The sequence below is a fragment of the Anomaloglossus baeobatrachus genome, chromosome 5, assembly GCF_048569485.1.
Source record: "Anomaloglossus baeobatrachus isolate aAnoBae1 chromosome 5, aAnoBae1.hap1, whole genome shotgun sequence".
Lineage (NCBI taxonomy): Eukaryota > Metazoa > Chordata > Amphibia > Anura > Aromobatidae > Anomaloglossus > Anomaloglossus baeobatrachus.
This window is the reverse complement of record NC_134357.1, coordinates 511400974-511426439: the sequence shown is the minus strand read 5'-3', so window position 1 is coordinate 511426439 and position 25466 is coordinate 511400974. Positions and strand designations below refer to the sequence as shown.

At 46.9% G+C, this 25466-nt stretch overlaps 2 protein-coding genes across 3 annotated transcripts in view; one reads left to right on the top strand and one right to left on the bottom strand.

Moving 5' to 3' along the window:
* LOC142311975 (uncharacterized) overlaps window positions 1-25466 on the bottom strand; it is a 452821-nt gene that overhangs the window by 56063 nt on the left and 371292 nt on the right. The window contains exons 1-3 of one of the 2 annotated variants that reach the window (XM_075350844.1): window positions 24730-24830; window positions 24524-24647; window positions 24346-24440 (exon numbers count right to left, since the gene is read on the bottom strand). The exons of the other annotated variant lie outside the window; for it this stretch is intronic. Coding sequence (XP_075206959.1) covers window positions 24346-24440; window positions 24524-24647; window positions 24730-24753 — 243 coding nt within the window. The 5' untranslated portion in view covers window positions 24754-24830. Of the gene's footprint in view, window positions 1-24345; window positions 24441-24523; window positions 24648-24729; window positions 24831-25466 lie in introns of those variants that run through there. 2 annotated transcript variants of the gene reach the window in all.
* LOC142311970 (uncharacterized) overlaps window positions 1-25466 on the top strand; it is a 423868-nt gene that overhangs the window by 263141 nt on the left and 135261 nt on the right.

Below are 25466 nucleotides of genomic sequence, written 5' to 3'. Positions count from 1 at the left end.
CTGGATACCCCCTATTAATAAATTTATCTCTAAGGCTGCCAGATTTTTGTTGGAAATCATAGAGAGAGGAGCAGTTTCTCCTGAGTCGGAGAAACTGCCCCTTAGGGATATCCCTCCGTAAGGCTACAGGATGATAACTCTCCCACCTTAGCAAACTGTTTGTTGCTGTTGGTTTATGATATATTGTGGTTCCCAAAGTGCCATCCTTGTTTTTAATAAGGAGAATGTCCAGAAAGGGCAGTTTGTCACCCCCTACCTCACATGTAAATTTAAGTCCAAGACTGTTATCATTTAGGTGTGCCACAAAATCAAGAAAGGATTTTGCTTCCCCTTTCCAGAGGACGAGGATGTCATCTATGTATCGCCCCCAGAATATTATCTGGGGGTTCCATGTGACATCCTCGTCCCCAAAAACCACTACATCCTCCCACCAGCCCAGGTACATGTTTGCGTAAGTGGGAGCACAAGGGCTCCCCATCGCGGTACCCCTGAGCTGGTGGTAGAATTTATTATGGAAGATGAAGTAGTTATGGGTAAGTATGTAAGTGGGAAGCTTGAGAATGAAAGAGTTATGTTCCCTGTATTGTATCCCTCTAGTCTCCAAGTAGTATCTTACCGCCTGGATGCCATTGTCATGCGGTATACAGCTATACAGCTGTTCGACATCAATTGATGTAAGGATCGTATCATTATCCACCTGTATACCGTCTAGTTTGCTGAGAAGATCTGACGTGTCCCTTATAAACGAAGGTTGTGTATTTACAAATTTTCTTAAAACCTTATCCAGGTAAATGCTGGGGTTTTGCCCCATAGCATCAATCCCTGACACTATGGGGCGTCCCCTAAGGGGGCAGAAGCCCTTGTGAATCTTTGGTGTAGAATAAAACGTTGCGATCGTAAACTCCTTAAGGCCCCGTCACACTAAGCAACATCGCTAGCAACATCGCTGGTAACGAACAACTTTTGTGACGTTGCTAGCGATGTTGCTGTGTGTGACATCCAGCAACAACCTGGCCCCTGCTGTGAGGTCGTTGGTTGTTGCTGAATGTCCTGGGCCATTATTTAGTTGTTGCTGTCCTGCTGTGAAGCACAGATCGCTGTGTGTGACAGCGAGACAGCAACAACTAATGTGCAGTGAGCAGGGAGCCAGCTTCTGCTGAGGCTGGTAACCAATGTAAACATCGGGTAACCAAGAAGCCCTGTCCTTGGTTACCCGATATTTACCTTTGATACCAGCCTCCTCCGCTCTCACTGTCAGTGCCGGCTCCTGCTCTGTGCACATGTAGCTGCAGCACACATCAGGTAATTAACCCGATGTGTGCTGTAACTAGGAGAGCAAGGAGCCAGCACTAAGCAGTGTGCGCTGCTCCCTGCTCTGTGCACATTTAGCTGCAGCACACATCAGGTAATTAACCCGATGTGTGCTGTAGCTAGGAGAGCAAGGAGCCAGCGCTAAGCATTGTGCGCTGCTCCCTGCTCTGTGCACATTTAGCTGCAGCACACATCGGGTTAATTAACCTGATGTGTGCTGTAACTAGGAGACTGGGGGCTGGTCACTGGTTGCTGGTGAGCTCACCAGCAACTCGTGTAGCCACGCTCCAGCGATCCCTGCCAGGTCAGGTTGCTGGTGGGATCGCTGGAGCGTCGCAGTGTGACAGCTCACCAGCAACCTCCTAGCAACTTACCAGCGATCCCTATCGTTGTTGGGATCGCTGGTAAGTTGCTTAGTGTGACTGGACCTTAAGGGACAAGAAAATCCATCTCATCTTTGGATATAAGTGCTTTCTCAAAACCTTCCTGTTCAATCTCAGCAAGAACCGTTTTAAATTTAGGAGTCGGGTCTGTAGATAAAATGGCATATGTGGCCTTATCTGATAGTATTTGAAGACACATGAGGCGATATTTATCTGTATCCATAATAACAATGTTACCCCCTTTATCGGAGGGTTTTATTGTTATGGTCTTATTTGCATCAAGTGCTGATAAAGCCTCGCTCTCTGTTTGTGTGAGGTTATTTCTAGTACTTGTCAGGCCCGGTTTAATCTTCCTTATCTCATTGGTGACCAGTGTAGAAAAAATGTCAATGCTAGTGCATTCAGTTGGCGGGGGCATTTTCCTATTTTTTGGTCTAAGACTAGTAAACGGACCCCTGCCGACGTCAGTACTGTCAGTCTCTGACAAACCAGCCAGAAGTCTGACATCTGGGAGGATGTTGAGGGGGATCCCTAGTCTATGGCATTCATTGAGGTTATTGTGTCTGAAATGTTTTCTCCATCGGAGTTTCCTCAAAAACAGTTCAAGGTCTTTAACCCAGACAAACGCATCAAAGCGTGTGGTTGGGACGAAGGATAACCCATAACTTAATACCTTCTCTTCCATGTGAGATAGTTTGTGATTAGATAGATTAACAATCTTCTGGCCTTCTGTCTGACCCCTATTTACCATTTCTTGGGTTTCTGTTGTGCCTTTTCCGAAATGGATAGAGGTCCCTTGTCCCTAAAAAATTGTTCTGTTGTGCAGATGAGAGCAAAGACCCAGAGGAGGTGGAAGACTCCAGAAAGGAGGTCTGTGCTCCCCGTTGATCTTGATTTCCATAATGGGTTTTGTCCCCTAGAGTTCCACATCCTCTGGTCCCACCCCGTCCGGTAGGATGTGTCCCACCCCTGATTCTATTCGGATTTCTCTCCCTCGATCTACCTTCCGAATCTGAAAGGTCTGAGGAGGATATATCCTCTACCCCTTCTGTGAGACCAAAAACCCTTCTCTGTTTAAAATCCTCCAGATCTCTTACAAAGTGCTTGTGCTTACGACTTTTTAAATTTTGCTGATACTTTTCCACTGCACCTTGTAGTGCCAATTCTTTTATCTGGAAGTCAGAGTCAGTATTGAATTTTAGGGCTTCTTCTCTCAGGGTATTAAGATTTTTGCTGGTCTCCTCAAATTTCTTTTTCTCCTCTTCCAGGAGGATAGTCATAAAACGGAGTGAGGAGGCTACCGACACCTCCTCCCACCTTTTGAGAAGCAGGGGTGTCCTTACTATTTCTGCTGGGACTAGATTAATTCTCAGTCCTCTGGGCACTATATTGTTTTTTATATAGTGCTCCAGGGACTGTACTTCCCACCAGCTTTTAGCGTTATCAATATAAGCTTTTTGTAAGTATGTAAATACAGCTCTGAGGTTTCTCTTTGTTGAATTTGGTATCTCGAGGTTTTTGTCAGAAAAAACCTCTTCGGCGTCACTAAGCCAATGGTTGCTATTAGGAGCCCCTGAGAGGAAGCCAGCCATATCAATACTTGAAAACCAAAATCAATAGAAAAATAGGAGTACTAGTGCAGAAAACCAAAGAAAAACTCCTAAAATCAAATTTTATTCGTATACAATATTAAAATTACTCTTTATCATAAAAGCGCGATACCTTTTAAATAACTAGATTGTAGACTGGTCACGTGAGGTGAGTGGGAAGAAAGGGGTAGAGCCAACCGGTGAAAAAGGAGTGCTGATTGTCTCTACACTCTAGGTAAAAACTATAGTCGTTGTAGTTTTTACCAGGTAGTTGCCCTATAGTTATGGGGAATATAGGGAAAGGATATTCTGTCCCTCCTTTTCACCTACCTACCAGCGGAGGTGCACCATAAAGTATTGGGTACCCCCCGCTCCTCGTCGGCTCTCCCTATTCTATCCCTGCGACCCGTAAGTCGCAAGAAAAACACCCACCACCAAGAAGTAGATTAGTGCAAGTGGTCAAAGGTCATTACCATGGTCTAGCTGCCATAGAAAATGGCACCCAAAATATAACCGCGCAGTTATGTATTTTTCTGCACAGTCAAAAGAACAATGATGCTTATTAGTATAAATCACATCAGATCTGGAAATACATAAATGGTAAATCTTAACTAGAATCTGGTTGCCATAAATACGACAGCCATGATAAAACTGTACATATGTATATTCTTGCACAGTCATACACAGGATGATATTAACTGACATGGAATCTAGTATAGATAATAGTAAATAATCCCAGCAGGGATGACTTATCTGCTAGGATCACCCGTAACAAATCCCGACGCGTTTCCCCCCTATGTTTATCTTAGGGGTTCATCAGGGGAAGGACTAAGGATTTCATGTCCGATCCATAAGATTTCTTTCTAGACAAAAAGATATTATATTTCCAAAATGGGATATAATGTAATGTCCAAAGAACTGCATACATTCTCAAACCAAGACAACACTAAACCACTAAACAATGGGTATAAAGTTACATACCTAAGTTACTTTAGCATTCCCAATAACATCAGAACGACATCAGTGGCCTTTAGTGGAGGGCAGATCGTCTGACATGCGATGACCACTGGTGCTACAGGCACAGTGACCCCAAAGCACCAGACAAGGGAGCGGTACAACCTTCCATGATGGTGGCTCTCTCTTAAATGGGCGCTGTTTTTTCAATTCCCGCTTCCTGCCCCGTGACGTCACGCCGGAAGTGGTCAGAGTGTTATGATGACTACACTTCCGCACATGCGCGATCATTCCCACTTCCTGTTCCGTGACGCCGAACCGGAAGTGGTCAGAATATTATGATGACTTCACTTCCGCACGTGCGCAGTCGTCACGTAAGGCAAGTAATCATCCTGCCGTCCTCATTGCGCATGACTGTGCTGGGTCGGATCTGCTCTAGTCCCGACATTCCAGCCTCCCTGCGCGTGCGCTACATCGGGGAAAGATGTCATTCCTCCCCACATGTCACTACCATCGCATGGAGCAGGGCGCCATCATTTTAGCAAATAGGTGTAGAAAGCCAGGGAAGGAGTCTTGCGAGGATAATTTGCATATTCCCAGTGCCTTCTGGGATAAGTGAAGAGTCACCGCGAGCTCAAGGAGAACCGGGTTTTGGCCGTTACAGCCGGAAGGAAGACTTCTGAAAACCGCGTGCCGCGCCGCGCGCGAATTTTAGCCTGTCTTCTTCATTGTGAGCGTGAGTGAGCAAAGTGTGAGCAAAAGTAAGTGTGAGTAGAATTGTTTGTATTTAGTTGTTTAATTACTTAACATTTGTTTAGTGCTATCCCCATTAGAAAATGTGCTCCACTATTGCTAATGCGATCCAGTGTACATCTTGTCTCATGTATGCAGTCCTTGAAAAGCCGTTCGAGGGTGCATACTGTTGTTCGAGATGTGTGCAAGTTGCACATTTGGAAGCCCAGATACTGGATCTAAATGAGCAGCTGGCAACTCTGAGATGCATTAGCAATATGGAAAGGAGTTTGCTGCTCACTGAGCAGCAGCTTGCTGGGTCAGATGTGGGGGAGGATCGTAGTAGGGAGCGGCAGGATGGTGAGGTAGGTAGCTGGGTGACAGTTAGAAAGGGGGGTAAAGGGAAAAAGTGCTAGGAAGGCTAGTCCTGAACTGACACACCCCAATAGGTTTGCAAACTTGGCAGATGAGGGGGATGTCATTACAGGGGTAGCATTGCTGCAGCAAGGCATGACCTCTGAACGCCAGAGGAGTGTCTGCTCCAGTAAGGGGGGGAATAGGAGTGCAGGGCAGGCAAGACAGGTACTGGTAGTGGGGGACTCAATTATTAGGGGGACAGATAGGGCAATCTGTCACAAAGACAGGGATCGCCGAACAGTAAGTTGTCTTCCTGGCGCTCGAGTTCGGCACATCGCTGATCGGGTTGACAGATTACTGGGAGGGGCTGGGGAGGACCCAGCGGTCATTGTACACATTGGCACAAATGACAAAGTTAGAGGTAGGTGGAAGGTCCTTAAAGATGATTTCAGGGAATTAGGTTGTAAGCTTAAAGCATGGACCTCAAAGGTGGTATTTTCGGAAATACTACCTGTGCCACGAGCCACACCAGAGAGGCAAAGGGAGATCAGGGAGGTTAACAGGTGGCTCAGGAATTGGTGTAGGAAAGAGGGTTTTGGGTTCCTGGAGAATTGGGCCGACTTTTCAGTTGGCTACAGATTCTATGCTAGGGATGGGCTGCATCTTAATGGGGAGGGTGCAGCTCTGCTGGGGCAGAAAATGGCTAGAAGGTTGGAGGAGTGTTTAAACTAGGAATGGGGGGCGAGGGTATTCACTTTATAGAAGGGGAATGTAGTGCAGATAGTGACCAGGGCACAAGTAATGAAATTGGGGGTGGTACGGGGGGAAGGGTTAGGACAGTTAATACAGTAAGCAGGAATACAGGTACAGAGTCATACGTAACGTGCATGTACACTAATGCCGGAAGCCTCACAAATAAGGTGGAGGAATTAGAATTAATATTGTTGGAAGAAAATTATGATATAGTGGGGATATCAGAGACATGGCTGGATGAGAGCTATGACTGGGCTGTTAATTGACAGGGTTATAGCCTATTCAGGAATGACCGTACAAATAAGCGAGGGGGAGGTGTGTGTCTATATGTAAAATCATCCTTAAAACCCATCCTGCGTGACAACATATGGGAGGGTACTGAGAATGTAGAGTCCCTATGGGTGGAGATAAGGGGGGGGAGAATGAATAATAAAATACTGATAGGGGTGTGTTATAAGACGCCGAATATTATGGAAGAGGTAGAGAATCTCCTCATAAAGCAAATTGATAAAGCAGCGAGTCTCGGAGAGGTAATTATTATGGGGGACTTTAACTATCCTGATATAAATTGGGGAACAGAAACTTGCAGTTCCAGCAAAGGAAATAGATTTTTGATAACAATGAAAGATAATTACCTTTCACAAATGGTACAGGACCCCACAAGAGGGGGAGCACTAATAGACCTTGTACTAACCAATAGGCCAGACCGCATATCAAATATACAAGTTGGGGGTTACTTGGGGAATAGTGATCACAAAATAATAAGTTTTCATGTATTCTTTAGTAAGATGTCTAGTAGAGGGGCAACAAGGACACTAAACTTCAGGAAAGCAAATTTTAAACGGTTGAGAGATGATCTCTTAGTGCAATAAACTGGGATGATGTACTAAGTAATAAAAGTACACAAAGCAAATGGGAGACTTTTATGAGCATCCTGAATAGGGCTTGTGCAGAAAATATACCCTATGGGAACAAACATGCTAGAAATAGGAGGAAACCCCTATGGCTAAATAGAGCTGTAAGGGAAGCAATAAAAGAAAAACAGAAAGCCTTAAAAGAATTAAAGAGGGTAGGTAGTGATGAGGCATTATATAATTATAGAAAATTAAATAAAATATGTAAAAAGCAAATTAAGTTCGCTAAGTTTGAGACAGAGAGACTCATTGCGAGAGAAAGTAAAAATAATCCTAAAATATTCTTTAACTACATAAACAGTAAAAAACTGAAAAGCGATAGTGTTGGCCCCCTTAAAAATAGTCTTGGTGAAATGGTGGAAGGGGATGAGGGTAAAGCCAACCTGCTGAATGACTTTTTTTCTACGGTTTTTATACAAGAAAATGCCATGGCAGATGACATGACCAGTGATACCATAAATTCACCCTTGAATATTACCTGCTTAACCCAGCAGGAAGTATGCCGCCGTCTCGAAATCACTAAGGTTGACAAATCTCCGGGCCCGGATGGCATACACCCCAGAGTACTACATGAATTGAGTTCTGTGATAGATAGACCATTATTTTTAATCTTCTCAGATTCCTTAATAACAGGGTCGGTACCGCAGGACTGGCGCATAGCAAATGTGGTGCCAATATTCAAAAAGGGGACAAAAACTGAGCCGGGAAATTATAGGCCGGTAAGTTTAACCTCTACGGTTGGTAAAATCCTTGAGGGTTTCTTGAGAGATGCTATACTGGAGTATCTCAAGAAAAATAACCTTATGACAGAGTATCAACATGGGTTTATGAGGGATCGATCCTGTCAAACTAATTTGATCAGCTTCTATGAAGAGGTAAGTTCAAGCCTGGACCAGGGAAATGCAGTGGATGTTGTGTATATGGACTTTTCAAAAGCTTTTGATACGGTGCCACACAAAAGGTTGGTACATAAAATGAGAATAATGGGGATAGGGGAAAATATGTGTAACTGGGTTAAAAACTGGCTCAGTGATAGGAAACAAAGGGTGGTTATTAATGGTACGTACTCGGACTGGGTCTCAGTTCATAGTGGGGTACCACAGGGGTCAGTATTGGGCCCGCTTCTTTTCAACATATTTATAAATGACCTTGTTGGGGGCATGCGGAGTAGAATTTCAATATTTGCAGATGATACTAAACTCTGCAGGGTAATCAATACAGAGGAGGATAATTTTATATTACAGGGAGATTTATGTAAATTGGAGGATTGGGCTGAGAAGTGGCAATTGAAGTTTAATGTAGATAAATGTAAGGTCATGCACTTGGGTAGAGGAAATAGAATTTATAATTATGTACTTAATTGTAGAACACTGGGTAAAACAGACACAGAAAAAGACTTGGGTGTATGGGTGGATGGTAAACTTCACTTTAGTGGACAGTGTCAGGCAACTGCTGCCAGGGCTAATAAAATAATGGGATGTATTAAAAGAGGTATAAGTGTTCATGAAAAAAATATAGTTCTACCTCTGTACAAGTCACTAGTGCGACCGCACTTAGAATACTGTGTACAATTCTGGTCACCGATATATAAGAAGGACATAGCTGAACTGGAGAGGGTGCAGAGAAGAGCGACCAAGATTATTAGAGGAATGGGTGGGCTGCAATACCAAGACAGGTTATTAAACTTGGGGTTATTTAGTTTGGAAAAACGAAGGCTTAGGGGGGATCTAATCACAATGTATAAATATATGAGGGGACAGTACAGAGACCTTTCCAAAGATCTTTTTACACCTAGGCCTGCGACTGGAACACGGGGGCATCCGCTACGTCTTGAGGAAAGAAGGTTTAATCATAATCACAGACGAGGATTCTTTACTGTACGAGCAGTGAGACTGTGGAACTCTCTGCCGCATGATGTTGTAATGAGTGATTCACTACTAACATTTAAGCAGAGCCTGGACGCCTTTCTTGAAAAATTTAATATTACCAGTTATGTATATTAGATTTTATGACAGGGTATTGATCCAGGGAACTAGTCTGATTGCCGGATGTGGAGTCAGGAAGGAAATTTTTTCCCCATTGGAACTTGTTTGCCACATTGGGGTTTTTTTGCCTTCCTCTGGATCAACATGCTAGGCTACGGGTTGAACTAGATGGACTTAGAGTCTCCCTTCAACCTTAAAAACTATGATACTATGATACTATGATAGGTGTCACTGCGCTTGCCCAAAGGGCACAATTCAGAGTAAAGAGAAGTTAGAACAGAGGACTAATACCTCCCAAAACCCCCATAGGATAATGTAATATAACCCTCCATATTTATAACGTTCCCAAAACACTCTAACACATTGTTTATTTTAAACGCTGAAAAAATAAATCCAGCGGTTTGTAGATATGTATCCATATGTTTATAAGTACTGGGTAAAGGCCAGGTATGGATAGAAGGTTAAATCCATATATAATCTTGCTGTTCAGGGCAAGATACCCGTAATTAGGGGGCCTATGTAATAAAAGAGTAGAGGGGCCAAACCTGACATTCCCAGTGTTGGTATGTCTAACAACGCTGATATAGTAAAAAACAGGAAATGGAGGCACAAAACCCACCCCTATATCCACTAAACCTTGTGTGTTGATAAATACTAGTAGAGGGACCACCATTATTTAATCTTATAACAGAGGCATTAGAGGAAATAAAATATGGAGGGAAAAGCGGGGGGGCATGAAGGGGTAGATGTTATAACTAGGGAAAGATATTTTGTTTTTAAAACCAAACGTCCCTCTATAGAGGGAAGTGGTGTCTTAATAGAGATTGTATGCAGACTATACCATAGCACAAAAATATATCTGCACCAGAATAAATATTCTGGCAGAAATTTCAAAGAAAACCTGGCTAAATATTTTTATACTTACAGGGATAGAATAGGGAGAGCCGACGAGGAGCGGGGGGTACCCAATACTTTATGGTGCACCTCCGCTGGTAGGTAGGTGAAAGGGAGGGACAGAATATCCTTTCCCTATATTCCCCATAACTATAGGGCAACTACCTGGTAAAAACTACAACGACTATAGTTGTTTTACCTAGAATGTAGAGACAATCAGCACTCCTTTTTCACCAGTTGGCTCTACCCCTTTCTTCCCACTCACCTCACGTGACCAGTCTACAATCTAGTTATCTAAAAGTTATCACGCTTTTATGATAAAGAGTATTTTTAATATTGTATACGAATAAAATTTGATTTTAGGAGTTTTTCTTTGGTTTTCTCCATTAGACAGTACCCAGATATAAAAGGGATAGAGGTGGGAGAGCACCAATGTAAAGCGGCATTATATGCAGATGACCTCCTCCCATACATTACACAGCCCCACATATCCTTTCCCTCCTTGGTTAAGGAAATTGAGAACTTCGGACATATAAGTAACTTTAAAGTTAACTATAATAAATCAGAAGCCTTGAATTTCACTCTGCCTGGAGGGAAGTGGACCTTATTGTATCCAACTTTCCTTTTAGATGGCAGACATCGGCCCTGACTTATCTGGGGGTGGCGGTACCACGAGACAGTTCCAAGATTTTTCACCTTAATTACCTCCCTCTGCTAGAGCGCACTATAAGAGATCTGAAACAACTTGATAGACAGAAACTGTCCTGGTTTGGATGTATTAACGTCATCAAGATGGATGTCCTCCCTCGTTTTTTTTATATATCTTTCAAACGGCCCCTATAGCACTAACATCTTTTTTCTTTACTAGAATACAGTCAATTATTAACAAATTTGTGTTGGGAGGAGCTCTCGGGTGGGGAGGAGGGTGTTGAGTAGGGTTAAGGGAGAGGGGGGGCAAGGTTGCCAGACTTTAAAAAGTACCACAAGGCATCCCTTCTGCTGAGACTACTGGATTGGCAATTTAATAGGAACACTAAACAATGGATGAGTCTGGAACAGGTCTGCACTGAAAGACCCCAGCGGTTCCTCCCGTGGATCACACCGCTGCGGAGGGGACGGATAGATGGGGAGGCGGAGTTTCTCAGGGCATCGCTCAGGGTCTGGGTCGTTGAGTGCAGGCGGGGATCTCTCTCAAGGGGTCCTGGTCCACTCTCATCACTTTTCTCTAACCCGGAGTTTCCCCCAGGGGTGGGAGTTCTTGAGCGTTTCTTATGTTGGAGGAGGAGCGAGGACACACGGATAGCCCAGACTTTGCACGGTTTGGAGGTGCCCCCCTTTTCGGCCCTTTTGCTCCCAGAGGGTCGGCATCCAACAGCTTGGCTGGAATACCTTCAACTTAGGTCCTTTTTGATGGCTGATAACAGACTTGGGCTTTTTGCGGTCCCGCCCACAAAATTTGAACAATTATTTTTGCGGGAGGATTCTCCCGGGCATCTTTTGTCACTGGTTTACTCCTTCCTGACTACAGAGACGGATATGGGGGACCTTAAATATATCGAGAAGTGGAATAGAGATTTGGGGACTCCCATTCCTGAGGAGGACTGGAAGAAGTCCTTTATCCTCACCCATAAATTTTCCATTGCCTGCGCTGTACAGGAAAAAAATTATAAGATTCTGACCCGTTGGTACAGGTGACCGGATACTCTGCACGCAATATTTCCTGGGGGTCTCAGATAGTTGCTGGAGGTGCGAAGGGGACAATGCTGCATATCTGGTGGGACTGCCCATTGATACAGCCTTTCTGGAAGTCCGTGTTCAAGGCATACTCTGTGATTTGCAGAGAGCAGTTGGTAAGTTCTCCTCAGATGGCATTGCTGTCAATTGTTCCGGGATCACTTAAATCACAGAAAATGGGCCTCCTGAGATTCTGTCTTACAGCGGCACGCATGGTGATCCCGAGATACTGGAGATTGGCTGGGGTGCCATCTATGAGGGAGTGGTTTGCGGAGATGGCCATCATTCACAGGATGGAGTCCCTCACGGCAGAGACCAATGACTCCGTGGATAAATTCCTTAGGATCTGGACCCCCTGGACCCTGGCTCTTGATTCCCTACCATTTCAGAAACTTATTGGTAACTCATAACCTGGGTTACGTCAGTCCAATGTAGCGTCCCGAGTACTGGGGAAGTAATCCCTGCCATGCCATTTCTCCCGCCCTTTCTGCTGCTCTTCTTCCCCCCTCCTCCCTTCTTTTCGTTATCTTTCCCTCTTACTAGTTTCTTTTCTTTCTGGTTCTAGTTAAATCTTCTAAAAATTTTTTGGCAGTGGCCTCGTTTTGGTTGAGGTGTAATTCTCCTTTGAAAGGAGACTGTTCGTATTATAAAATGTGGTTACATGTCCTATACGTGCCTTTTGGTAGTTAGTAAGAGAGGATGTATTAGGACGTGGCTTATATTTTTCTCTGTAAGTTGACATGAAGTAATCACTTATTTGAATCTTTTTTTTTTTCCCTGTAAATTGTCTTGTTTACTTTAATAAAGAAAGATTAAACATAAAAAGAAGAATAAAGAAAATAAAATTAAAATGTTTTTCATGACGCCACTTGCGGTATGCGGTTATATGGGGAAAGCATCCGCTGCAAAGTCTCTCACTGCTGGGTCTGGTGGTATTGTGCAGCTTGGATGGTATGGCCCTCCACAAGTATGAAATTTGCCCCAGGAGAAAATGATGGTGGTTGTAGTATGGTGAAGGTTGGTGACTGAGGCGCAGGAAGAATTCAGACAACACAGGAGCTGTGGTTTAACTTGCTCTTTACTCACTGGTTCAGTGAAGCTGTAACCCGGCTGGTGCTGGTCTCTACCAATCTGGGCCTCAGGTAATCCGGTATTCTCTTTGTCCCAGTGGCAGTGTTGTGACCTGGTGAGCTTTACTTCCATGCACCCATCTGAAAGTGGTGGGTCGCCGTGGTCTGGAGCGTTTTGGGGCCTCTTCCTGTCATTACAGTCTTGGCCCTATGGCAGGCAGCTTGAACCTCTCTAGGGTTGGACCTCTGTCCCCGTTCCCGGGTTCCCTCTTTGCTGCTGTGCCCCGGACACTAACGTCGGTGAGGTCCTTGATGGTCCCCTCAACGGGCAGAATTATCAGGTGAGCTTGAAGCGTCCTCCTGAACTAGGGCTCTGCACCCCTCCAGTGCTCTTGTCCCGTGAGTACCCACACCGTACTCTCCCTGGCGACAATCCGCCTTGAGCCCAGCAAGTCACTTCACACTTGCTGTCAGGACGTCAACTTCAGACTTGACTCAAGATGTTTGACTACTGTCAACTGCCTGACTAGCCCCTCCTCCACCCGGGTTTCTGACTAGTGGATTGGAGGAGTCCCAACTAATAGGTGACCATCCATCAGGTCCATCTCTAGACTGTTACCCAGGCTGGGAAAAAGGGCAGAATTGTGTGTGTTTGGTTGGTATTTTTACCAGCACTGGTCTTCCAGAAACCCAAGGTTAGCACTGCATCTGTTAATACCCTGTGGCCCCTGACACCTCAGGGTCGCCACACTATAGAGGGACAGCTGGGTAGGGTAGAGATACAGAGGGTCAGCCTTGAAGCTGCTGGGTAGGAGGGAGTTACAGAGGGACAACCCTACAGCTAGGTAGGAGGGATTTACAGAGATTACATGAATCTTATGGCATCGTTCATTGTCCTTCCACCAAACAGTAAATAGCTTGGGATGAACTTGGATGGTCACAATGTTTAAGTAAGCTCTAGTGTCCAAACATCCATCTAGAGGTATCTGAAAAACAAGTATCAACCTAGAAAACATTCCCTGCACCATTATACCACCACCAGACAGGAAGGATACATGCATTTATGCTGCTTTTGCCCAATTCTGACCCTCCCATCATCAGGATACAGCAGCAATCTGGAACCCACCACTAATATTGCTCACTGCTCAGTAATATTTTTTTTTTATCTCTCTTTTGCTCCATAAAGTTTACTTTCTTTCTTTTTCCCTTACACAGCAATGACATGGGAAATGGTCATCAGCTATAACCCATCTGTGCTAATGTAGCGATGACTGCATTCTACTACATTAGATGATCACCATCATTGTATTCAGCTGCAGATACCTAAATGATGAGATGTTTACATCCACAGGATCCAATATCACTAGAGATTTTCCCATGATCACACCATTCATTATACTCTGTACATGTACAAATCCTCAAATTGGCAATTTTTGCAATACTGGTCCTGGCTAATCTAGCACCAGTGACTGGGTTCAAAGTTATTCAAATTGTTAATTCTTCATATTCTGAAAACTGATCACTTCATTATACGCTGCACTACATGATCATGTGTGGCGCCCCTGCTGCTTCAGGCACCACAGGGTACTGCACCTCAGCCAAGGTGTAGTATTCATTTGGGTAAGGAGGTCAGTCACCGGTGTACACCACAATCTATACAACACTCAGCTCAGGAGCCCTCCCAGTGGGACTGGGCTAGGGTAGGTGCTGGCCATCATGAGGTATGGGACCTTCTGCCCCCTAGTTCAGCAAACCGGGAGGCGGGGCCCCTTCAGGGGAAGTCAGTGGCCATCACACACACACAAGTGGAGTTCTGCACAGGGGACAGTCAAATATGGACCATCAACAGCACAGAGAAAGAAAAGGAGACTCAGCAAGGGGCCCGTGGTTTGGAGCCGGAGCGGCTCGACCCAGGTCCTTAGGAAGAAGGGGGACCCAAGGGTTCGCAGGGAGTGCAACAGACACCTGTGAACCATTCCACTGGCCAGGCATTGAAGTGGAGGGACTACCAATAGACAGGACACACAGAAAGCCACACTGGCCTTGACTTCCGAACTACCAGAGATCGTCTGGAGCCCATAACAGCGGAGCCCTGCATTCCAAAGGCGGTGATTCTTCAGTGAGTAAAGAACTTTGACTGCAACTTCTGTGTCATCCCAATCTCTGCCGGCGCTTCCATCTCTGTGCCCCTGCACCGCCATAAGAGACTACTACTCCCAACATCCCTGGGGCACAGCTCTACCTGTGGAGCGCTACACCAACTCTGCTGGCTGCGTCATCACCATCTGCCCCAGCAAGAACCTCCTGCAGCGGCGGCACATATATGGTCGCATACCACAGGTGGCGTCACTAATATAAACTCTTCTCCCCTGTAAATATTCCCCTCCATCTTTTATTGACACCGCCGAGGTCACGGAACCGGGCCTGGCCGCTGCAATATCCCCTCTCCTACACCGGCCCGGTGACGAGTAACCCCCAAGACCCCGTGGACCCGTCAACTTGGCGTCACGAACAGGATCTCGTGCCCGCAACAACGGGTACTGTGCGCCTATCGAACTGTATAAATAATGTTTCTTAAAAACAGTGCTTGCCGCCACTGGCAGCATGGCGCGCGGGAAACAAGGGGGCATGCCATCGTGGGTGGAACCCAGAAAAGCACGCGAAAGAGAGCCCCGCTGCTGGAAATAGGCAGGAAACCCTGCGTCTCCAGGCAAGGGCAGGAAGAAAGGACATGTCAACTGAGGAGGAGAATGAAGCTGTCCCTGTAGCCGTAGCATCGGTAATACCGTTCTCAATGCCGTATCTTCCAGGAGCATCATGGCTCCCGCAATATTCAGGAGAGTCGTATACTCTGACTGACTTTAAGGATAGGCTGAATAGCCTTTTCTGAGTATACCCTCTTGCCAAGAGTCAGAAAACTAGCATTCTAATCAGCCAGCTGACCGGTGAAGCTCAGCAGGAGGTGAGATCCTGGCCGGACACTGACAAAAGAACCGTGAAGCAGATCTTGGCCAATCTAAAAAGCACCTTCGACACCTGCTTCTACAAGTGTAAATAAAGGGCAAATAAAGGGCACAGGACAGTGTATGGGACTATGCTCTAAATCTTTAGGAGGCAATGAGGGCTGTTCGGCAGGTGGATACGGACGATGTGCAAGCCGAGGACCAGCTATTAACTGACCAGTTCATTGAGGGGCTCCTGTCTGATTCGCACCGAACCCAGCTGCGCATTGTGAACGTGCAAAATCCTGACCTCAGCTTCGCGCAATTCAAAGATCTGGCCCTCCGGGTGTTGAGCGAACCAGTCCTCCGCAGCACTGCGTCCCATCGGTCCATTGAGGCTCCGGGTATGTAGGTGTTACTGGCAGGGCAAACGACGGTGGAAGCTAGTGAACAGATTCTAGGTGGAGACTATCGCTGAATTGCGACTCCAGGTCCTGGAGCTGACTCAAGGTATGGCTGCCCTGACCAAGGTAGTACAATCTCAGCAGGGGGCCCCGCAACCAGCGACCATCGCTGGCCTCTAGTGTTGATGACCTCCCTTGGCGGCGACGAGGAAGAAACCCATTGCCCCAAGTACCTGACCGCTAGGACACCAACGGGCAACCGATCTGCCGCCGCTGCGACAAAGCGGGGCACTATGCCCGAGGATGTCCCACGAGTGGACAGAACTTGGGGGCAGGAGCAGGCCCTCAGGAGCCAGCAGCCAAGAAAGAGTAATGCAGGCTTTACACGATGCGATCTATTGTGCGATCGCACGAGCGATCGTACCCGCCCCCGTCGTTTGTGCGTCACAGGCAAATCGCTGCCTGTGTCGCACAAAGTCTTTAAACCCCTTCACACGTACTTACCTGCTGAGCGTCCTCGCTGAGGGCGGCGAACATCCTCTTTCTGAAGGGGGAGGGACGTTCGGCGTCACAGCGACGTCACAGCCGCTGGCCAATAGAAGTGGAGGGGCGGAGATGAGCGGGACGTAAACATCCCGCCCACCTCCTTCCTTCCGCACAGCCGGCGGGTGCCGCGGGACGCAGGTAAGCTGTGTTCATCGTCCCCGGGGTGTCACACGGAGCAATGTGCGCTGCCCCGGGTACGATGAACAACCGGCGCCATGTTAAATAAACAATTTTTTAAAATTAAATGACGAGTACACGACTCACGATTTGTGAGCGATACTGCGTCGCTCGGAGGTGTCACACGAGACGACATCGTGAACGATGCCGGATGTGCGTCACGAAAACCGTGACCCCGACGATGCATCGCACGATAGCTCGTCTCGTGTAAAGCCCGCATAAGTGTGCTAAAATAAAGGCCCTGTACATAGTTGAAAAATGCTGTATAGTGTTTTGAGTTAAAGTGTGATGCTGTATTGAAATGGACATCTGGGCCATTGGACTAGGTGTGGCCAGGACTACCTTGTAAATAATTAGCACCAGTTATGCTCCATACCAGAATTAACATGACCATAGGACCCAAAAATCTGTCGTGCATTTTGAAGTAATGAAGCATGGTCAGGAATGCTCTGAGCACGCCCAGAGCCTATGTTGGGGGTTTGAAGCATGTCCCCCATACTGCTCTTGTGCTGCTATTTGTTGTTGCACATGGTCGAAGCGATGAAAGGTGCAAAAGCAAATGTTAAAACAAAGGCTTATGTGTTACTGCATTTTACGGTACTGAAGATTTTATAGGTCTTAATGTAGAAAGTGTAAAGGATTGTAACATTCAAGAAACCATGCCTCCCATAAAGGGAAGAAATGTTACTGTTTTACAGCATAACCATTTTTTGCAGTTTTCCACTGTATTGTTTTCTTTCCAGCCCACGGATGTGCTGGGATTCGCTATGGGGGGAGTGTGGCGCCCATGCGGCTTCAGCCACCACAGGGTACTGCACATCAGCTAAGGTGTCGTATTCATTCCGGGTAAGGAGGAGGTCATTCACCGGTGTACACCACAATCCATACAACACTCAGTTCAGGAGCCCTCCCACTGGTACTGGGCTAGGGTAGGTGCTGGGGGTGGCTATCATGAGGTATGGGACCTCCTGCCTACTAGTTCAGCAACACGGGAGGCGGGGCACTTTCAGGGGAAGTCAGTGGCCATCACACACACAAGTGGACTCCTGCACAGGCGACAGTTGAATATGGACCATCAATAGCACGGAGAGGGAAAGAAAATTTAGCAAGGGGCTCATGGATTGGAGTTGGATCGGCTCAACCCGGGTTCTTAGGAAGAAGGGGGATCCCAGGGTTCGCGGGGACTGCAACAGGCGCCCGTGAACCGTTCCACTAGCCAGGCATTGGAGTGGAGGGACTACCAATAGAAAGGACACACAGAAAGCCACACCGGCCTTGACTTCTGAACTACCAGAGATCGTCTGGAGCCCATAACAGCGGAGCCCTGCATTCCAAAGGCGGTGATTCTTCAGTGAGTAAAGAACTTTGACTGCAACTTCTGTGTCGTCCCATCTCTGCCGGCGCTCCCATCTCCGTGCCCCTGCACCGCTGTAGGCGACTACTACTCCCAACATCCCTGGGGCACAGCTCTACCTGTGGAGAGCTACACTAACTCTGCTGCGTCATCACTATCTGCCCCAGCAGGAACCTCCTGCAGCGGTGTCACATATATGGCCACATACCACCGGTGGCGTCACAAACATAAACTCTCCTCCCCTGTGAATATTTCCCTCCATCTTTTATTGGCACCACTGGGGTCATGGAACCAGGCCTGGCCACTGTGACATCCCCTCTCCTACACCGGCCCAGTGACAAATAACCCCCAAGACCCCATGGGCGCGTGACATGCATAGCTCCCAACTGTCCCAGATACAAAGGGACTGTCCCGATTTTGAGGCTTAGCCCCGCTGTTCAGGCCGTGAGCTATGTATCCTGTGTCTTTCAGGCTCTGCCCCTTGCCTCGCAGGTTCTATCAGCCTTACACGTGAGTAGCTCCTCGGTGTGAGCAGCTGCACTATAGAGCCGAGAGCGCTACAGCAGACACTGCTGGAGTGCTGCTGGTAAGGTATGACTCACCCAGGAGCTGCACCCCCAGCACCGGAGCCTGTGCACTTATATCTGTTTTCTCTGATTTCCCATGTGTTTGCTTCTCACTGCTGCAGGCACACGGGAAATCAGGACATTGAGGGGGAAAACACAGTGGGGTTATCATCAGTTGTCTCCTCTCCTACAGTCACACAGCACTTGGCCAGTGATATGTAGAGAGAGAAGCATCGGCCGATGCCTCTATTAGCTTACGATCACATGGTCTCCTGCCTGGCAGAGCAGAGCTGCGGGGTCCTAGCTACACACCTAGTTCAGCTCTGCCAGTGTCTTCTCCCTGTAAGTGCAGATCCTAGAGAGACTGGTACAGGGCCCAGTAGAAAATAAGTAAGACAACCACGTTTTTTTTTTTAATCAGCATTTTGGTGACAAACTCTGTGAAAAATGTATGTGTGTAAATATATATTTTATTAACCCCTTCACGACCTAGGATGTATATATGTCCTAGGTCCCTCCCGTTACCCTGGGCTCATGTGGTCAACCTGTATTTATCTCTGCACATGTCTGCTGATTTGATCAGCAGACATAGCTAACAGCGTACCTGTTAACCCCTTAAGCCTGCTTTACACGTTGCAATTAGTTGTACAATCACATTTGCGATGTGACACGCCCAGGTTGCATACGGGATCTTATGAGATTGCACGTAGGTCGTTCATTTGCTGTCACACGTGCGTTAGTAGTCTATGTTAAATTGATCAATTTTATGTGCGATCCTTTAGATCATGTGTTCTGTGACGTATGCATTGGGCACCTTTTTTTTTATTTATTGACTTGACAAGCGTGTGTAATGTGTAGGGATGCGTTTTTACTATGTCATCTGCCATTCAGCTCTGCTACATGGCCGCTGACAGCAGACACAGACAGCCATGTAGCAGAGCTGAATGGCCGCTGACAGCAGACACAGACAGAGCCGCACTGTCAGAATGAACTTGGGTGAACTTCCCCCGACTTCATTGTCATGCTGCGGCTCTGTCTGTGTCGCGTCCTGATTAGCGGTCACCAGTGAAGGACTCACCGGTGACCGCTAAACTCCTGAGTTTAGCAGCCCTCTCTCATATACTCACCGATCCCCGATGTCCGGCGCTGCACGGCATTCACACTGCTCCGGCGGCTTTTACTATTTTGAAAAAGCCGGCCGCCCATTAAACAATCTCGTATTCCCTGCTTTCCCCGCCCACCGGCGCCTATGATTGGTTACAGTGAGACACGCCCCCACGCTGAGTGACAGGTGTCACACTGCACCCAATCACAGCAGCCGGTGGGCGTGTCTATACTGTGTAGTGAAATAAATAATTAAATAATTAAAAAAAACGGTGTGCGGTCCCCCCCAATTTTAATACCAGCCAGATAAAGCCATACGGCTGAAGGCTGGTATTCTCAGGATTGGGAGCTCCACGTTATGGGGAGCCCCCCAGCCTAACAATATCAGCCAACAGCCGCCCAGAATTGCCGCATACATTAGATGCGACAGTTCTGAGACTGTACCCGGCTCTTCCCGATTTGCCCTGGTGCGTTGGCAAATCGGGGTAATAAGGAGTTATTGGCAGCCCATAGCTGCCAATAAGTCCTAGATTAATCATGTCAGGCGTCTCCCCGAGACACCTTCCATGATTAATCTGTAAATTACAGTAAATAAACACACACACCCGAAAAATCATTTATTAGAAATAAAAAACACAAACATATACCCTGGTTAACCACTTTAATCAGCCCAAAAAAGCCCTCCATGTCCGGCGTAATCTAGGATGGTCCAGCGCCGCATCTAGCGCAGCTGCATGGAGGTGACCGGAGCAGCAGAAGACACATCCGCTCCTGTCACCTCCACGCAGCTAATGAAGACAGCCGCGCGATCGGCTGAGCTGTCAGTGAGGTTACCCGCTGTCACTGGATCCAGCGGTGGATGCAGCGGTGGATGCAGCGGTGGATGCAGCGGTGGCCGCGGGTAACCTCAGTGACAGCTCAGCTGATCGCGCTACTCACCGCCGCTCCTCTCACCTCCACGCAGCAACTGAGGTGAGTAGCGCGATCAGCTGAGCTGTCACTGAGGTTACCCGTGGCCACCGCTGGATCCAGTGACAGCGGGTAACCTCAGTGACAGCTCAGCTGATCGCGCGGCTGTCTTCATTAGCTGCGTGGAGGTGACAGGAGCGGTTGTGTCTGCTGCAGCTCCGGTCACCTGCATGCAGCAGCGCTGGAAGCGACGCTGGAGCATCCTGGATTACGCCGGACATGGAGGGCTTTTTGGGGCTGATTAAAGTGGTGAACCAGGGAATGTGTTTGTGTTTTTTATTTCTAATAAATGATTTTTTCGGGTGTGTGTGCTTATTTACTGTAATTTACAGATTAATCATGGAGGGTGTCTCATAGACGCCTGACATGATTAATCTAGGACTTATTGGCAGCTATGGGCTGCCAATAACTCCTTATTACCTCGATTTGCCAACGCACCAGGGCAAATCGGGAAGAGCCGGGTACAGTCCCAGAACTGTCGCATATAATGTATGCGGCAATTCTGGGCGGCTGCTGGCTGATATTGTTAGGCTGGGGGGCTCCCCATAACGTGGCGCTCCCCATCCTGAGAATACCAGCCTTCAGCCGTATGGCTTTATCTGGCTGGTTTTAAAATTGGGGGGGACCGCACGCCGTTTTTTTTAATTATTTATTTCACTACACAGTATAGACACGCCCACCAGCTGCTGTGATTGGGTGCAGTGTAACACCTGTCACGCAGCGTGGGGGCGTGTCTCACTGTAACCAATCATAGGCGCCGGTGGGCGGGGATAGCAGGGAATACGAGATTGTTTAATGGGCGGCCGGCTTTTTCAAAACAGTAAAAGCCGCCGGAGCAGTGTGAATGGCGTGCAGCGCCGGGGATCGGGGATTGGGGAGTATATGAGAGAGGGGGATAGACTGACATGGACAGAGAGTGAGGGACAGAGATAGTGACCGACTGACATAGTGACCGACTGACAGAGATTAGTGAATGACAGACATTGTGAGGCGCTTCAGAACGCAGCTTTTCAGCTGCGCTGTGAAGCGGACCTTTTTTAAGCTGCGGTGCAGAGCGCACACCTGCGCACATAGCATCAGACACAAAAATCGTATGAGGGGTGTCACACGTTACAATTTACTAGGTTCGTGCAACAAAACGCTCAATTCTAGACAAAGATACGATGTGTTTGCGATCAACGGTTTTGTGTTCAATCCTGATCGCACGTAGCTGTCACACGCAGATACCTCACAAACGATGCCGGATGTGCGTCACTTACAACTTGACCCCACCGACGGATTGTGAGATATATTGAAGCGTGTGTAGCGGGCTTTAGACTTACCTGTCAAAATCTAACAGCACAACTAATGCGCTCTGGTGGGGATCACTCTGTTCCCTGTCACCATCGGTGGCCTGTGACGCGATCACAGGGTGCTGGTGTGTTGACATGGCAGCATGAGTTCAGCTAATGACCCCTGTCGTTGTGATGACTCACTTCCTGTGACTGTCAGCAGTGTGCCAACATTCACAGGAGATCAGCATTTCTGCTGATCAGAGTGACGCTGATTATGAAGCATCACTCTGAAAAGCACAAGTGATCGAAAAGTGTAATCATAATTAGTAAAATAAATTAAAAAATGTAAAAAAAAAAAGTTTAAAAAAATATATAAAAAAATATAAGTTCAAATCACCGAACTTTTGCCCCAATGAAAATAAAACAAATAAAATAGTCACATTTGGTATCGCTGCGTTCAGAAGAGTCCGATCAAAATATAAAATAGATTACTCTGATCAGTCACGGAGTGGCGAGAAATAAAATTCAAACACCACAACATTGCATTAATAACAGAGGACAAAAACGTTGCATCTGCCCAAAAATGATATAATTAATCATATACCGTATTTTTCGGACCATAAGACGCACCCTAGTTTTAGAGGAGGAAAATAGGAAAATAAAATTTTAAGCAAAAAATGTGGTCATGACACACTTATGGGGCGAGGATCTGCTGCTGACACCGTTATGGGGTAATGTCCTGCTCATATACTCCCCAGCCTGCTCATATACTCCCCAGCCTGCTCATATACCCCCATCCGGCTGTATACCCTCATCATGCTCATATACTCTCCATGCTGCTCATAATATACCCTAATCCTGCTATATACCCTCATGCTGCTCATATACTCCCCATGCTGCTCATATACTCACCATGCTGCTCATATACTCCCCATGCTGCTATATATCCTCATCCTGCTCATATACTCCCCATGCTGCTCATAATATACCCCTATCCTGCTATATGCCCTCATCTTGGTATATGGCCGCATCCTGTGGCACATAAAAAAAATAAACGTTCATACTCACCCTACCTCACTCCCTGCAGCACCGCTCCTCTTACCGTCTAGGTCAGCGGCAGCACCGCTGAGTGGAGCCGTCCCCGTTCCCCTGCAGCATCGCGATGTCCTCCGGGGTCTGTGCCGGCAGCTGCGTGTGGACACGTGCGCACAGCGATGACGTCATCGCTGTGCGCGGCGCTAGTCTCCACGCAAGTCAGCTGACCGGCACAGACAGGAGATCGCGATGCTGCAGGGGAACGGTGAGTAATGTGTACTGATTCACTGCCCCCCGCACTGATGATGATGCGCGGGGGGCAGTGAATACAGCCGCACATGATCACTCCAGGCTGCAGTGAATCAGTACACATTACTCACCGTTCCCCATCATCCCGCCCACCTGTCAGTGCCGGGTTCAGCGCTGAGAGATGGGCGGGAGGATGGGCGTGCATATTAAATGAGCGGGCCCACGTGGTCACGGCAGGCTGCTACAGCCTGCTCGTGCCCCCGATGACCCGCTCCACCGCAGCACCCACATTCCCCGCAGCCACAGTCAGACCATAAGACTCACCCCCCAGTTTCCCCCAACATTTGGAGGAAAAAAAGTGCGTCTTATAGTCCGAAAAATACGGTAATTAAAATATCAGCTCAGGACGCCAGAAATAAGCAGTCACTGAGCCCCAGATCCCGAAATATGAGAATACTATGGGTCTCAGAAAATGGCGACAAAAGTTCAGTTTGTTTGTTTTTTTCTTTAAACTTCTGAATTTGTTTCACCACTTAGATAAAAGTATACATGTTTGGTATCTACAAACTCGTACTGATCTGGGGAATCATAATGCCAGGTCAGATTTACCATATAGTGAACATTGTAAATAAAAAAAACCTAAAAAAAACCCCAAAACAATTGTGCAATTATACTTTCTTTTTGCAATTACATTGCACTTGGAATATTTTTTCCCATTTTCCAGTACAATATGGGGCAGAATGAATGATGTCATTCAAAAGTACAGATTGTCCTGCAACAAACAAGCCGTCATACAGCAATATTGATGAAAAATAAAAAAAGGTATGGTTCTTGGATGGAGAGGAGGAAAAAATGAAAAACAAAAAAATTGCTTGGTAATGAAGTGGTTAAAGGGGCTCTGTAGGCTTGAGGCACAAGTCTGCAGTCTCTTTATGAGACCACAGTCTACTAAAACCTCACACTGTGTGCACCCCATACTGTGAGGCATCGCCAGCGCCGGGAGTGATTTTTACATGCTTTTTACATTTTTCTAAAATAATATGATCTACCTGATGATCTTGAGGAACATTATGATTTTCCTTACAGTCCTGTGGAAGAAGAGGACGGGGACATCTCTCTGGTGTTGTCCTCTCACTGGATAGAACTGGAGGAAACACATACAGGAACTGAATTTATTCTTTACATACAGATAATTATAGGCAGTGTGTATTTAGCCCTGTCTATTACCTGGTGATGTGAGGGGCTGAGGATCCTCCATCATGACATCCTTGTACAGATCTTTGTGTTCTTCTAAATACTCCCACTCCTCCATGGAGAAATAGACGGTGACATCCTGACACCTTATAGGAACCTGACATATACAATGATACCGTCATCCCCCGATCCCTTCATAGCGTTACTGTATAATGCCCCAGCATTCCCAGCAGTGTCACCTCTCCAGTCAGCAGCTCAATCATCTTGTAGGTGAGTTCTAGGATCTTCTGGCCATTGATGCCCTCACGTATCAGGGGGTGAGGGGAAGGCCCCGTGATTGGGCTCAGGGGTCTTCCCCGTCCCTCAGACACAGGGTCCTGACAGCGCTCACTAGAGGTCTTCTTCACTACTGTGTAATCCTGGTTATGGAGAGACACATTAATAAATCTCACTACAGACATTTCCAGAGTCCTCACCTCTCCAGTTCTGTCCATCTGTTATTCCCATAGATAAGAATGATGTAATGTGACGTCATCAGAATCTCTCACCTCTCCAGTAAGCCGGAAGAGGATCTCTAGGGTGAGGTGTAATATCCTCTCCGCCATCTTGTCCCTGTCCCTATCCATCCTTGATGGGTCAATCAGGAGAATTCTCTTATATAGAAGATCTGAGAGGATCCGATATTGTAGGGACCTGAATGGAGAGAAGATGACGATGTAACATCAGAAAGATCCCCTGTAAGAAATCTCCGGAGCAGTTACCGGTTTCACATGATCACCACATACAGTCCTGGCCCCGTCCTGTCCCCAGTGTAACACACAATCCAACTATAGTCTCACACAGAGATTTATCACAGAATAATGTGCCAGAACCGGGGCAGTCAGTAACAGATAATAGAACGTTAAAAGGTAGGGTCTCGCGTTTTTTTTTTTATTTTTGAAGTTATAATAGTGATTATGAAATAAAGTATTTTTTT